At 49.1% G+C, this 15433-nt stretch overlaps 1 protein-coding gene across 4 annotated transcripts in view; it reads right to left on the reverse strand.

Annotated features, from left to right (window-relative positions):
• RNF123 (ring finger protein 123) overlaps positions 1–15433 on the reverse strand; it is a 48073-nt gene extending 32640 nt beyond the window's left edge. For 3 of the 4 annotated variants that reach the window (XM_086618945.1, XM_086618944.1, XM_086618942.1), the window contains exons 1-19: positions 15352–15433; positions 14211–14295; positions 11586–11665; positions 10685–10782; positions 9440–9494; positions 9030–9115; positions 8174–8260; positions 7582–7649; positions 6555–6680; positions 5724–5838; positions 4787–4891; positions 4530–4655; positions 3225–3317; positions 2957–3030; positions 2368–2485; positions 1799–1898; positions 1280–1341; positions 1119–1190; positions 263–383 (exon numbers count right to left, since the gene is read on the reverse strand). In XM_086618945.1, the coding sequence (XP_086475071.1) occupies positions 263–383; positions 1119–1190; positions 1280–1341; positions 1799–1898; positions 2368–2485; positions 2957–3030; positions 3225–3317; positions 4530–4655; positions 4787–4891; positions 5724–5838; positions 6555–6680; positions 7582–7649; positions 8174–8260; positions 9030–9115; positions 9440–9494; positions 10685–10782; positions 11586–11665; positions 14211–14295; positions 15352–15433 (1753 nt within the window). Of the gene's footprint in view, positions 1–262; positions 384–1118; positions 1191–1279; positions 1342–1798; positions 1899–2367; positions 2486–2956; positions 3031–3224; positions 3318–4529; positions 4656–4786; positions 4892–5723; positions 5839–6543; positions 6681–7581; positions 7650–8173; positions 8261–9029; positions 9116–9439; positions 9495–10684; positions 10783–11585; positions 11666–14210; positions 14296–15351 lie in introns of all 4 variants that reach the window. The other variant, XM_086618943.1, reaches the window with a different exon arrangement.

The following is a 15433-nucleotide window of genomic DNA, read 5'->3' on the forward strand; positions in this document are numbered from 1 at the left end:
CAGTAGAGGTGCTTCTTTGCCAGTCTCAAAGGCTTTAACTGGAATAGGTCTGAATGTCAAGTGGAATAGGTCTGGATGTTAACTGGAATATATCTGCACACAGGAGCTTCCCAGGGTGACTGGGAACTAGAGACACAGGGTGACAGACGGCCCCAGCAGCCATCAGAAATGCAAAACTTCCAGCATCCTGGAGAGCATTGCCAAGAGGCAAACCCTGTCCTAACCACCAAGACGTCCCCAAAGCTTCTCCTCCAGGTCTTACCTTCACTGCTGAGCGCGGCCGCAGTCTTCGCCTTGTGGCCATCCCAGAAGAAACGCAGGGCAGCGATAAGCCGGTGCAAGAAGCACACCATGTACTCTGGTGGGCACAACACAGTCAAGTTCTAGGGCAAGAACGAGAGTTCAGCCATCAGGGCAGGTGTGAAAGTGCATCTCAGTCCCAGCGGCCACATGGAGCAGGCAGAAACTTTCTGTACTCAGCCTTGCTACCATCTCTAGCTTTCAGCACTGGGAGAGAGCTCATCCCTGATACTAGGCAGCAGTTTCCACCTCTAGAAAGTCCTAGGCACTGAAACAACAAGCTCAACTGACAGACGAGGATGGATACCATGTGCTCTACCACAAAAAGATGGGGCTGATCATATACACAGAGGTTCAGGTGAAGAAATGGTTTCCTGCAACAGCAGACACCTACATCACAAGGCTGCAGGCCAACAGCATGATCCAGGGCTAGAAGAACAGTCCCCACTCAAGCGGTGAAGAGGATGCCAAAGCCAGCAGGCCAGTTGTGGCAGAGCACTCCACAGCCAAGCTCCTCCAGAGGTTTTAAGGGGACATTGAGCTCCTACCCAAGGCTGTTCTCAAGGACTACTTTCCCACAAATCATGACATTGAGCTCCTATCCAAGGCTGTTCTCAAGGACTATCTTCCCATAAATCACTGCATAGGACTTGGATAAGCTGCCTGGTTTCTAGCCTCAGATCTTCTCCCTTCCTCCCCACTCCCTGCTGTATCTAGACATCAGTTGATCAACTGCTGGAAGCAGCCCAGTCGAAAGGGCAGAGCTCCCAGCCCGAAGGAAGCTCCCAGCTTGCGGGAAGGCTGGCCCTCTGACTTACCCCTCTGTTGCTAGCATTCTCCTGAAGAAACTTGCGGAATTTGTTTAAGAAGATGTATCTGGAAGCTTCCCCCTGGCAGGAGGAAAAGCGGGTAGTAAACTTATGCCTTACAAGTCCTGTGATGTGGAGATAGCGTAGCAAAACATCCATAGAGCACTTACGTCTCCTCTGTCCTTGTTGTTCAGCAGCAGCTTCAGAATCTGGACCTGGAGACCTTCCACCACTAAAATGGGGACACGTCTGCCATCAAAAAACAAGCACTGGAGAGCAACTACCTGTATTAACCCCATCTGCAGTACCCTGTCCCCAGAAAACGGCAGAGGGGGCTCAGGGAGAACCAGGGCCAGCAGAATGCTAATCCCACCACCATGAGAACTTTCTTCTCTGCCACCTAGCCATGAATTTACGCACAGCTGATAAACAACGGCCCAAAAGGGGAATTTCAGTTTGCTCGTGTCCCCTGGTGGGATGCTGCAGGTCCGTGCAGTGGGGTCCCAGCACTCATACCCCTCCACCAATTAATGGCATGGCTGGCCCCCACCTCTGCAGCACAACCCGTCCCGGCAGGAATGCAGCCAGACTTCAGGTCTAGAAGTGGATTTGGAAACAGTTCAAGGGTTGGTCCCCCCGGCTGCACAAAAAATACAGGATTTTGGCAACTTCTCTGCTTCCTCACAGACCTTCGATGCGTTTCTTGAGCCGCTGGCAGCCCCTTTCATACGCCCGCCGCCTCAGCCTCTCCTCAGCACTCTCCTCCTTCACCTCCTTACTCTCCTTGCCCTGTTTGGGGAACAGACACTGGTCAGTGGGAGTTCCCTGCATAGGGAAAACATCTTGCCAAAGGGAGAGCAGGAACCCACTGAAACACCAGGCAAGCATGTGACTGCAGCTGGCAGCGCATCTCAACATGCCTTCCTTGGCTTTGTCAAGAATAAGGGCAGGAGACCTCTTGAGGACACACAAGTCAACCTGTAATTCCTTAGATGCTGTGAAGTTCCCTTTGAAATCAGTTGTCATAGAAAACTGTCCCCTTCCCCTGTCCTGAGCAACACACCCAAAACATCCCCTCTAAGAGGACATTAAAGATGACAGGGCACTGGAGAGGCTACAGCTCTCACACAGCTCTGCAGGGTCCATCAGTGCCAACGCCGTTGGAACAGGGGCCACCCGATTTCCTCAGCCAGAAAATGATGGGGACAGCAGGCCACAAAATTTCTTCGACCTCCTTAGCGGATGTGTCCTTACTCACCTCCTTGGTGAAGCGGTTTGGCCACCACGTGGTGGGAATGAGCTCCTGCAAACCAGCCTCTTCCACACGCAGCGGGCTCTTGATGTAGAAGAATACAACGGAACGGAGCACGTCAAAGCTGGGGCCAAGTTAAGGCAAGCACAGAAGCTATGGGGGGAGAAGGTACAGGGCATGTTTCCAGACCTGTAGTGAAAGACCCCTTTCCAAACAACCACTCAAAGCTCTGCAAGATCCAGAGCCCCCTTCTCCAAGGAGCCCACACAGTTATCACAGCAGCTGCCCAAACGCTGGCATGGCTGCTAGGCTGCTCCGAAAGTGATTTTGCTCTAGGGACACTAGAGAGGTCAGTTAGGTAGAAATGAAGTCCTCTGTGCTAGGAGGATGTGAACTATACAGCACTGCTCCCCCTCCTCAAAGCAGGACTTTGTAGAGAATGGTTTCAGGCAGATAAAGGAGACCCGAGAAATTAGAAATATCCTTTCAAAGACAGGGTGGCTTCTGCCTCCCAGGACCTGCAGATTCTTGCAGTCTCCTTGGCTGCATTATTGAGGGCAGGGAGAACCAAGACTAGAGGAGGCACAAAGGATACAGGACATTGCTGAGTAGGTATTTTCTGGATTTCTCATGCTTCAAGACTGCAATGGTGAGCCGGAGGTAGTGAATCTACAGAAACAGGAGAAGCACAAGTGACTCCATCTACAGAAGAGGATACAACCCTCTAGTAGGTACAACGTGACAGAACTGCCATCTCTGGATCAAACAGCTGCAAAATCCAAAACATCGTGTACCTTTGGACAAGGGGACATAACGGAGGCTGGCTAATCACAGATTCCTGTGGATTCAGAAGTGCAACTCACTTGTAATCCCAGGTCTGGGATGATGGGGGAGAACCTGTAGGCCCGCAGCAGGGACATCAGTAGCTGCTTGAGGCACTCGTGCACTTCATACTCCTGAGAAAATCAGAAACAGCATGGAGTCAGGAGCAGCTATACCTTCTGGAGCGTGACCTTGGAAGAAGCATTCGCTTCTGAACTGAAAAAGCAGGTGCTCTGAACGCATGGTGTTCATCCATCTGACTCCACAGGACAGAGTCCAAGCAGAAGTTGGTACCATCACTTTACTACAGAGAAAGAAGTTTCTGCACTAATGAAACCAACCCAAAAGTCATCTACAAAAAGCCAAAGTCTCAGATCCTACTACATTGGGCTAAGCCACCCATCCTCATATCCCCTGAATCTACCCAACACACAGTGTTGGCAGAACCAACCCAGAAAGGAAAGAAGTTACTCTTGTGTAAATGTGACGACGGAAGAGCTGTCTTTTTGAATCCAGCTCATAGCCAACCAGCAGGATGAGAGCCAACTCTTCCACCAACACAGCAGCCCTACCAAGGTGTTCAGCTTCACTTTTGAGATGCTGGGCCTGAGGAGGTCATGAAATTTTTTCAGCTAAACTTTCCCTGACAGCTGGCCTGTGCCAGTGCCCATACCTGTTAATTGTTCCCCTAAAGGACAGACATGCTGTCTCCAAGCAGATCTCTGGCAGTGACTGGCTCTGTGTAACCACCCCAGTGCTCCAGCAGCAGCAGCTTCCCAGTGGCTAGCAAAGGCTGCCTCAAACAAGCATCCCAGGAACAAGTGACCTCATCCAGCATGGATAGGAAGGAGCACGGGAAGTTGGAGGAGGTTTTTCCCCAGCAGTGCTGGAGGTGGTAAGAGTGCAGTGCCCATTTCCACCGCAGTCCTGAACACTCTGATTGATCTCTTGGGGCACATGGCAGCATTTAAGACCTCCAGTCCCATAAGCGTTAACAACATCCAAAAGACCAACTAATTTCTTATTGATGAATTCGATGTTCCCAGAGGCAGGAAGTTGTTCAACATCACCAATTCCTTTAGCAGTAGGAAAAGCTTAGGAATGCCTTTTTAGCTCATGGCCAGTGTCACCGTTACCAACTACTCTGCATTCAACCCTCATTCCCTGGGTGTGAGGCAGTCAGATGAGCTAAGTGAGAGGGTGGTCCATCACAAAAAGGGATCTTGTCACCAGGAAGGGAAGGAAGCTGATCACGACCAGCATTCTCTAGGGAAGGCTCCTGTCCTCAGCATCTCCCAGGGTCTCCCTGTGATCCCTGGGGAGGAACCAGCACCCCAACAACTCACCTCCATAAGAAGCCACATGAGATCCAGCAGCTGCTGAATAAGGGGATGGGCCTCCACTGCCCCTCCTCGCTCCAGGATGCTCAACAGGAAGGTCATGAGAACATCTTCCACCAGGTACACCTTGCACTGCAGACAGAGAGCCACGTCAACAGTCCTCCAAGGCACAGTCACTTCCCAGCAAAAGCTGAGGTTTAGCTCCCCTTGCAAGCACAATAACAGTCATCTACAGAAGCTTGTAATGGGCAGGCAAAACTCACTATGAGAGGAGAGAAATAATTGAAGATGTGGGCTAGTGTAATCAACACTGTGGGTTCTCCCTGCAGCTGCCACATGGACGTGTCCTTCTCCACCAGCTTTCCCTCCTGCAATGACAAATCCAGAAAAACACACAGCTTGGATCCAGCCCAATTCACCCTACAGCAGCAACTGATTGAACTGGAGGCCTGAAGCAGTCACCGTTTGCTGCCCTATGCCTGATTGCACTAAAATCCTTGAATGTGGGAATTAAAGATGGCAAAGCAGCCAGGCCCTTGCCTCTGGAGAGCTGTAGTGCAGTCCAGATGTCAGCTACTATCAGCCACACGCATACACCTTGGCAATCTATTTTTCTGAAAGGGTTCAAGTGTACCTGATAATTTGTAAATGGGAATCCCTACAGAGGAGGTCAACTAGTAAAGAGAGCCCCCATTCAAGCCAAGACCATAGCAGATGGCATTCCTTATGCTTTGGGCATCAACAGACCACTTCTCATCCCAGCAGAAAAAAAAAAGGTTTCTAGTGAACAGTGCCACAGTCAAAACAGTTGTCAAGGCAGATCTGCCAGAGTTTCATCACATCACTGCACCAGGACATCAGTAAAAAGTTTAGGATATGAACAAACTTCTTTCAAGGCTGCAAAATCAAATCCAGCAGTTCTGATCCCAACAAACATGACCTCTTGCATACTGGGAATGAAACTTCATAGGACTGAGAACAACAAAGCCCAGTATAACTTAACTGAAGCTCTGGAACTATCAGGAATGCCACTTTGCAAGCCAAAGAGCTCCAGGGACAGGCATGCCTCACGCAAAAGCAGGCAAGTGTTTAGACTCCCGGGTGTATGGAAACATCTGAGCTGCCAGCACACGCGGAGAAGTGCAGAACCACGTTTCCCAGCACGGTGCCCCACGGATCCACCCAGTGACATCAGCCTACCGTCACGTCTATTCCAATATGGATCACGTTCTTCAGGTAGCCTAACAGCTTGCGAGCCTTCACTAGGTCTGCAACAGGAGGATCTTGCAAGGGGCGGTAACCTTCCACTGGATAAGTAGGCAAGTGTTAAGGTAAAACGCAACCTGATCCTTTCAGAACTTCTTTTGTTTCTGCAAGGAAAAGACTCTCTCTCTGTTCCCGCATGCCTCAGTCACAGTTTAAACCACAGTGCCTTCTAAATGGATGATAACCCCCAAGTTCTTATCCCCACTTCCTCAATATTGCAAGTAGCAAGTTATTTCACACCATGCTTCTGCACCCACCAGAAAGACTGACGTGAGCCTCCGCTACAGCTACCACCAAGCACACAAAGAGCACTCCAACAGGAGCTGCAGGTCTCAGCATTCACTCAGGAAGGCAGTGGGCAATGCTAATACCACGTCAGAGGTCCCACACGGCGGGGAGGTAGAAGAGACCAGTGGCCAAGAGCCTCAGCAGCATTAGGGTTTTCAAATCTGGAGAGTGAGATCTTGCAGATCTGAGTGCCTGGGAACAGACAGCCCCCAGCTGCAGCAGTAGCTGCTGGTTCAGAGCTGAATGCAAATCCTGTTTCAGAAACTGTCAGGGACCAGCACTGATGCTTGTGCACCTTGCAGTTCTGCTCTGGCTGAGGCGGTATCCGGTTCTTCTCTCCTTGGCCCTGCTCTGCACACAAGTGCCAACAAAAGAAAGCGAATTGCAGTCGGGTATGTGTTTTCTACAGCCTCCAAGGATGGTCTCAGGACAGGTTCTTCTCCCTTCAGACCTCCTCTCCCCACACCCAAAGGATATCGGAGTGGACGGCTCCCGAAGTTAAAAGCAACGGACTCTTTGAAGGAGAGGCTGATGGCAGGGAAGTAAGCCATTCCGGCGCCCCTTGTGATGTTATCAAAAGCAGTTCCCAGAGATATGCCATTCCTGAAAAGAAGGAAAACCCGCAGGATTTTAGGCACAGCAGGAGGGTTTTTGAGGTCAACTGGGCAATCCAGGTATCTGCATTCCCCTTTAGCAACTTGCCAGCGCAGACACATCCGCCAGCCATGCCTCCTCTCACTCTTAACCTGGCACACGTGCCAATGTCACAGCTTCGCCGAGTAACAGCCATGGGAAGCACAGCAGCACTCCCATTTTCATACGACAGCACGGGGCAGCACTGGAGCCTGCACGATATGCAAAGCTCGCTCAGCTCCAAGGGCAGCCCAAAACGAGGTGACTAACCAGCAGGGCATTTTAAAGGCAGGTAACATTTTTGGCCTCATGTGTTTGATGTGGGTGGAAATAGAAGGACAATGCTCTCAATCTATTCTTCTCTAAAAGATGACATGGAGCATCTAACGGGTTTTGATTCGGCTGCCTTGTCTCAGGCTGGAGCTTAGGGCCAGGGAACAATTCTCATTCAGGCTGGCCTCTGCTCACCGTGCACGGGAGTTGGAGGCCGGAGATTTATCAGCCTTTCCACAACTCCTTGTGAATTTACAACAAACAAGGTCTACACTGCCCACAAAAGCAATCAGTGTGGCTCAGCCAGCTGTAGAATTAAGCATCACAAGAGATTTCCTTCCCTCCAAAATCCTAGCAAACTTTACACAGACTTTGGAGCTTGAAGGTCTTTCTGCCAAATGCTCTCACCTGAACTTAGGAGACTCAACAGCCCTTTAGATGGTTTCTGAACACAAAGCAGAAAAGCAAAGGCTGGAACTACTGGGGAACTCAAAGGGGAGAGGGCAGAAACAGGGCTCAGCAACCTGCTGAGCAGTGAGGAAACCTTCATGTTACACACAGACATCAACAAAGCAGGGAATTGAGCAAAGATGCTTACAAGCAGAAAGCAATGGTGCCCTCATCGAGGTCTATCAGACAGCTGACGATGTCTCCGGCTGCCCAAGACTGCAGTAAAGGGAGAGAAAAGGTTAAACATATATCCAGGGTGTTCCCTTTCCAGAAGAAAGACTGCAACCCAACCAATCCCTTGTGATTCAGGGTTGAAGAAGAGAGAGTTCCTTCTCAGGGCAGCTCACATAGCATTCTCAGACCCTTCTAGAAGCTGCATATAAGCCACTGATTGGGATCTTTTTTCCCTCCAGCACTAGAAACATGCACAGGATCAAATGTATGTGTATCCCAACACTGTATCATGCTCTGATGTGCTACAGAGAACCAGAGCCTTCCAGAGACCAACAGCCACACTATGCTGAGAATCAGTCTGCTGGGGCTGCTAACAAAGCACTCACATAGCATGTCCAGGACCCCTAAAGTACAAACAATTGCTGGCACACAGCCTCCCCAAGAGCAGACCGAAGCAGGGAGGACAGCTTGAGGACATTTCATGGGGCCCAACATAATCCAGCGAACAGGAGGAGCCACCTGCTTTCTTCTCTTTACATCTCGTGCCTGGGAGGATGGCTACTCACTTTGCCGTAGTTGGTAGTAGTCACGTTCCACTTGCGCACCCTGTTTCCATCATACGCATATGAGTCTGGCGTATCTCCAACTCCTTCCTGCAGCGAAGTATGAAAGAGGAGACTCAGACCAGACCAAGCATAGACGACCCCTCTCATTGCAAGACCGGCTTTAAAGGGGAGACCAGCAGACAGGGAGAGCAGCTGACAGCACACATCCTCTGCCTGGGAAAAGCCCTCACTCTAGGAGTGAATCTAATGGCCTGTGATCTTCGGTTCAGAGACATACACTGCTCCCTGCTAATTTTTGGTTCAGAAGAAGAGTACTGGCATCCTACACTTCCAAATTCTGTGTAAGCAGCCCCTCAGGATGCCCATCACCTCCACTCTCACATGTCGCAGAGTGGGAAGTTAGTGAAATTCTGCAGCTGACATTGCTTCCCAGCATCCAACATCCTGCCTGGTGCCTGAGAGGAGCTGGCCTGGGCCTGCCTCTCCTGGGTAAAAAAGTCCCATAGCACCAGCTGCTGAGGGCCACCCCGAGAGACAGGCCACCGGCGCTGCAGACCCACATACTCTCTGGAGAAGATGCCAGCTGACAGTCAACACGTAGCAGTGGCTACGTGCAGCAAGAGCACTGCAACGCAGCCAGCGTGCGAGGCTTTTGCACTGTGCACCATTCTGTGAACACAGACCAGAGAATCGAGGAAAGGTTTTTAGAAGAGCAGACCTGGTATTTCTACTGTGTGTGGTGGGCGCAAAACGCCAGCAGGGCAGAAGCACAGTACCAAAGCGGTGCTCCACTCTGACCTAAAAAGCACTGGAGGAACACAGAGCAGCCCTGTGCCACGTGCAGCTGTTACACTACCTCCTGATTAAATCTGCAGTTGAGAGTACACCAGCCAATCTGCATGAGTCCCTGGGAGGAGATGAGCACCTCGTAAATCCATTTCCCTGAAAGAAAAGAGACACCATGCAGTAAATTCCTGCCGCCTGGCCTGCTGTTAAGAAAAGCAGAACCTGATGCTGCTCCCACAGAAAAGCATGTGGCACACAAAGGAGCTTCGGGACGTCTCCAGCATTTCCCTCCCACCTCTCCACTCTGGCCTCACACAATCCTCCATCCTTCTGACTTCCTGGAAAAGCCAGTGGGTGAACTGGGGAAAAGGGGGCTCAAGATCTGGAACCATAACATATTCAAGAGCTTTCTAGTTGTGTAACTCTTCACACACTCTTCTCAAGGTCTTTTCTCAAAGCATCGCCTGCTTTTCGCCTTACCTTTATATACACATGTCGTGGCCCTGATGGAGCCGAAGTTACTGTGGCCAATCACCTGGACCAACAAACAAAAGATATTTTAAACTCAGACAAAAGACAGTTTTGCTCGGCCCTACCCATTCCCTCCATCCTGGCCCTCAAAACCAAGGTGAGATGGAGAGCTATTCACAGGCACAAGGTAAGGAAGAGATGGGACATCTTCCCCATCCCAGCAGCTGTACTCAGGAGCTGATAGACCCTGGGGAACCATCAGGTTCCTTCCCACAGCTCACCTGTAGTCGACAAACCCCAGTGAAGCTGCCAGCACGGCAGCAGTACAAGGGCAACGTGGTGACAGACAGGCTCCCAGTGAACTGTGACAGGTACACAAGAGTGACTACTATATAGGAAAGACGTCTGAATCCTGGACAAGTTAGAACAAAACTATAGATTTGGGGTGTCCAGACTAAAGTCCGGGACTGGTAGGTAACACACTGCCCAGAAAGTGAACCCTGTTAACTCCAGACTCTCAATCTCAGGACAGACCATGAAGAAGAGATGAAGGTAGCAATGAGGAATTCACAGGCAAGCGACTCTGATCCCATACGAGGGTAAGTTCTAGGTACAGCCAAGGTAAGCTACAGCGGGTGGTTAATGGGAAAGGGGAGACCAGGGCAGCCTCCTCTGCTAGGGGTAAAAAAGGATACATAGAGTAAGGAGAGAATGAGCACAGGAGCATGGGATGTGCATGCTCAGTGAAGGGGTGAAAGGAGTGCAGATATTACTGAAGTAGAAAAGGATTAAACTCCAGTGGATTCCTTCAGCTGATTTTCTGCATGAGGAACATCAGCTATGGAGCAAGCAGGGAGGTAGTGGAAACAAAGGAGAAAGGAAAGCTTCAGCTTCAGCCTCTCGCCACCACTAGAGAAGACCAGAAGGAAGGAAGGAAGAGGCAGTCTGCTGGAAGGAGGGACAGGAAAAGCTGGCTGCTGGCCTTTCCTCTGCTTAGCCAAGCTCTTCAGTGAGCCCCTGGGCCAGAGTAATACTTTCACTTCCTCACAGCTCTGCTCAGAGCTTGCTAAGACTTAGGGGTACTGCTAGACCTCTTCCCAGAAGAGTTCATTTCCTGCAGCTTCCTCAGTAGCCTCTGTCTACAATACGCTACAAAGCCAGCGACAAGGATCTCTTATGAAGAACAAATCAAGAAGCCCAAAGTGCTTTTAATCCCACAAGACCATTTTGTGCTGCACCCAGCATCACACTCACCCCAAGTAAGTCATCATCGACCAGCAGGAGCCCCTCAAAACCACTCGTGTGGTCCAACACCACAGTAGAGGGACCAAGCCGGCCCTCTGCTACCTGATCTGAAACAAGAGTTGCAGAAAACCTGTTAGGGAAAGCTGTGCAGGATTTAACAGTACATCTGATGAGTGCCTCCAGCTAGATTCTGCTACAGTGGAGGAAGACTAAAACAGCATTACCCATGTTAGACTATGAGAATGTCAGGAAAGGAGACACCATTGAGAATTAAAAAGAAGTTTTCACAGCAACACACAAGGTCTTAGCTACGCAGCATTCGGGTCATATGTTAAGTTTTCCACATTGCCTGAAAATTTTACTTTGGCAAAATTCAAACACCAAACTAAACTTCAAGCCAAATGTTCGGCCAACATATCATGCTTTGATTGCAGCCAACAAGAAAAATAATTCTTTTTAGGAGAGGAGCTAGGCTATATCCTGCCACATCCTGACTCATTCAGGGAAACTAGGATGCTAGCAAGAATACAGGCAACAGCCCGAGGCTCAAAGTGAATACCTACAGTGGAGATCAGTATGTGAAAATTGTCAACAAGCCTCTGCATTTCCCACAGAGGACAGCACTGCACGCTGCTGGTCACAACAATGGCTCTGCATATCATTATCTGTGAAATACCTCCAACATTTACCCCCAAACTGCTTTTCCAGGCATTTTCACCTGGAAATACACCTCCTCCATCTGCAAGCAGACCTGCTCCAGGGCTGGATGATTAGCCTCTGACAGGCAGGATTTAAATGTACAATAAATTAGAGTGCAGGAGAGCAGAACAACACTCACGATACAACTTGTCCTCCCAGTTAAGCAGCAGAAGCAGAAGCATAAATTGGACAGACACCCAGTGGCTCCTACCTCGACTGTCTTCGGAGCCATTCTCCTCTGCTAGCAGCCGGTCAAGGTGCTCCTGCAGGTTCTGGAACGTCAGGTGCTTTCTAGGGAATAAACATGCACAGGAGCTCTACAGAAAACTCTGTCTCCAGGTTTTAAGGACTCGCAGCCCAGACATCTGTGTCTGCACTGTGAGACACGAACCGCAAAGTTCTGTCGATCCATGTTTCTTGTCATGAGTCTGAGGAATTTGCTGCCCAGCGTGTTAGGACGACGAATGAACCAAGGATGAACCAAGGACCAAGTACGGCGTGAACAAGCAAAGGAGCTGACAGTGGATCTTAAAGTCTTCAGTCTGCTCGGGAGTATTTTGTGGCAGTGAGGAACCAGCTGTACTACCAACAACTATGGACCACGACTTTGCTGCAGTCAGCATTGTACAAACACAGCGTAAGTCAGGGTTCATTCTACTCGCCCAAGTATTTTGTAATACAGAACAAGAGAGAAGACCACACCAGCAGCTGCAGCAGTTCAGACAAAGGTCAAGCAAGTCCAGCATCCTCTCTCTGACAACAGCCAAACCCATTTTGTTTCCATACTTTTCATGCTGAGAAGTCTCTCATGCATCCAATCTGGGCTACTACTAAAGAGAACTTTCTCATACTGCCCTCTCCTAGTTCTCTCTCTCTTTGCAAGGCTAGTTTACTTAGCTGTTCCTCGTACAAGAGCCATTCCAGACATCTGACTTGCTCTTACCCTTCCTCAAAACCTCTGCAGCTCTAAAATACTCTTTTGGAGCTGGCAAGACCAGAGCCAGATTACGCAAGAAGAGGGTAAACCACAAATTTATTCAGTGCCATAACGATTATCCTTATCATACATCCCTCTCCTAACAATTCCTAACTTCCTACTTTCTATTTCTGACTTAATACTTAGTTCCCATCCCAATCCCATTCCTGCACAGTAAAAATCAACTCAGGGCCCATCGTTTTATGCACAACATTGAGGCTGTTCCCCTTTCAATACATGACTTTGCATTTCCCCATACTGAGTTTCAGAGACCATTTTACCATCTGGTCACCATCTCACAGCCACCTTACGTTTACTTCGCTCTAAATAGTTTTGTAACTGCAGCAAACTTTCCTACCTCATGCTCTCTCCCTTTCCAAGTCTCCCAAGGATACATGGAACAACACAGGTCATGTTGCAGGTCTTTGAGGGACCCCAGCAGGACCTCCTTTGACCATGAGAGTTGCTAGTTGCTTCTATCCCTGTTTCCAAAATCGTCTGTGCAACAGCTTCCCACTTCTCCAGGACTAGGGGTTTCCCTAAGACTGGTGAGAGACCTTTCCAAAGCCTGATGGATGTGAAGATGCACAGAAGTGGAATCAAAGAATCAGTTTTGGTTGGCATGAGAGAGGGTGGCTTCAGTAAAGCAGCTTAATTGGCAGATAGCATGAAGGAGCGTTCTGGAATGAGGTTAGAAGAGCATGAGACAGCCAGAGAGATGTCTGAAGCGAGCTCCTCTATAAGGAATTTAGGCCTCCAAAGATGAGATGTCATACCATAAAAGTTGCTCTCATATGGCAAATGTTATTTTCAAGACCTCTGTGACTGCTACTTGGGCTGTCTACCAAATAGCCAAGCCCAGGGAAAAGGGTGGGAGAGAGGTAAAAAAGAAAGAGAGATCAGGCCAATAAACTACCAGTGCTGTGCTTTCAAGCCACTAATCACCAGGCAAAGAAATTAGAAATACTGAAAATCAAAATGCCCGGGCAGATGGAATATTCCAAGGCATGCTGACAGGAGAGCTTGTGGCAAAGTAACACAACCCACTTTGCCTCCGCCCCGCCATAACTCTAGCTTACCAAGAGTGGAGAGGGCCAAGAGCTATTTTTAGCAGCTCTGAGCTCACATTTGAGCTGGCAGTACTAAGTATAGCCCATGGAATGTGACCCCAGCCACTCTGCAGCACCGCAAACCAGCAGGAGCTACACGCCTGCCTCGTTCTACCACCCTCACACCTGCTTTGAACCTGTCTGACTTGCCTCTGGCAAGAGAGCTGAACACATGGGAAATTGTTCTCATCCAAAGCTACAAGTTTCTGGGCTACAAGAGGAAGGAGAACTGAAAACAAATAGAAAGAAATAGACACTAAACGGGAATTTTGTGTTTCTTTTCCTTTGGTGACTCCTAATAATAAAAATGCCAACAGTTCCACAGCCTGAGAAATGGTTGGTATTTCGTACATCAGTAATAGCCTTGCCTTTAGTTTACAGGGCACTGACGACCTATTTTTTATTCCTGTACCTGAAATCTGTGAATTTTGAACTTCCTTACAAGTAAAGAGCGATCAGAAGCAGTGAGGTGATTGCCTACTTGCCTATGTATTTCAGAAATATTGCCTAGTGATTTTGTAGATGGGGTTTCTCATGCAAAAAATTCTGAAGGATCCTTCCTAGCAAGCCCTGCAGTTTGAAAAAGCCGTTAAAGGACAAGACCTAGGAGTCATTTCTATAACATGGTGCCGCTGTGCTTTTAACAAAGATCACTGTGTGGCACTGAAAGCTCGTTCCCTTCACCGCAGTGCTGTATATCTGGGGACTGATAGAGCATCGCTTGCCACCTAGTGAGCGAGAAGTCCGATACCTGTAAGCAGCTGCAGGCTGGTTCCCATCAGCACTGGTAAAGATGCGATGCAGATAATCATTCAGCAGCCTGCTGTTCACGATCCCTTGTGAAAAACAGAAAGCAAAGAAGCTTAGGGAGTCAGGAGGTAAACTCAAACATTAATTTCACATACAAACAAGAAACTGGTAACTATGGGAAAATGCTGTTCAATTTTGCAGATCGACACAGTGGAAAAGGCAGCTTCAAGAAGTCATTCAACATCTTACTGACTTCACTAGCAGCCCTACAGTCCAGCACTATGGGGTGCATCCCCGCAACAAGGGCTCTTCCCAATGTGAGCTGCCCTACGATAGCAAACAGGAGGCTATAAATTGGTTCCCACAGGTGGAACTACATCCTCAGGAATCCTGCTGTACGACTTCCAGATGAAGTAGCTTCAAAAGCTGGAAGTGGGAATTCAATTTCATTTCCAAAAAATAAAAATAAAAATCTTATCACCATTGCAGTTCCTCATGTCCTATTCATACCCAGGACATTTTAAGTACCTACATCTCTTACCCGCACTAGAAGATGCTGAGACAGAACAGCTTGAGATGCAGCTCATCTCATCTAACCCACAGCCCTCTTTAATGATGTATGCCTCACTTTAGCTTTCACCTTGCAAAACAATCCCTAGTGTCACATTGATGCAGCATTCGTTATTTCGGGATGCAACAGTGCCCTCAAATGCCAGATTTGTGGTCTCATCAGCACACTTCTGCTGGACTGGTGAGTTGAAGAGAAAACAGGCTGCCTAGCAGGTACCAGAATTTCCCAGAAAAGGATTAATCTGAGAACTTGACAAGCTGTGCATCCTGGAAGGGGAACTCCTCGAATCAGATGGGACAAAGGCAGGCAACATGACATTCTCCAGCCTCACAAGGCAGGGCTGTGTGCTGAAGAAAGGGCACTGTGACACGAGCTTCCGGCGTCCTTGGTACTACAGGGACATCCCTCACAAAACCTCACCTCGGTTCAGGGATTTACTTGGTTTCAGCCTCACCACACCTCACATCAGCAAGGTAACTGCAACGGGAAGGCAGCTGATCTCAAGCGAGGCAAGGGGCGCTCACCCGATTCACAGTGGTCCTGCTTTTGTATGGCACATACAGGCTCATACCTGTGACCTTGGACTTCTCTGGCTCGGTGCTCAGCCTGTAGTTCTTCCTCGAGAAGGCAGTCCCAGCACCTCTGGACGTCAT

Source organism: Tauraco erythrolophus, chromosome 12 (assembly GCF_009769465.1).
Source record: "Tauraco erythrolophus isolate bTauEry1 chromosome 12, bTauEry1.pri, whole genome shotgun sequence".
Lineage (NCBI taxonomy): Eukaryota > Metazoa > Chordata > Aves > Musophagiformes > Musophagidae > Tauraco > Tauraco erythrolophus.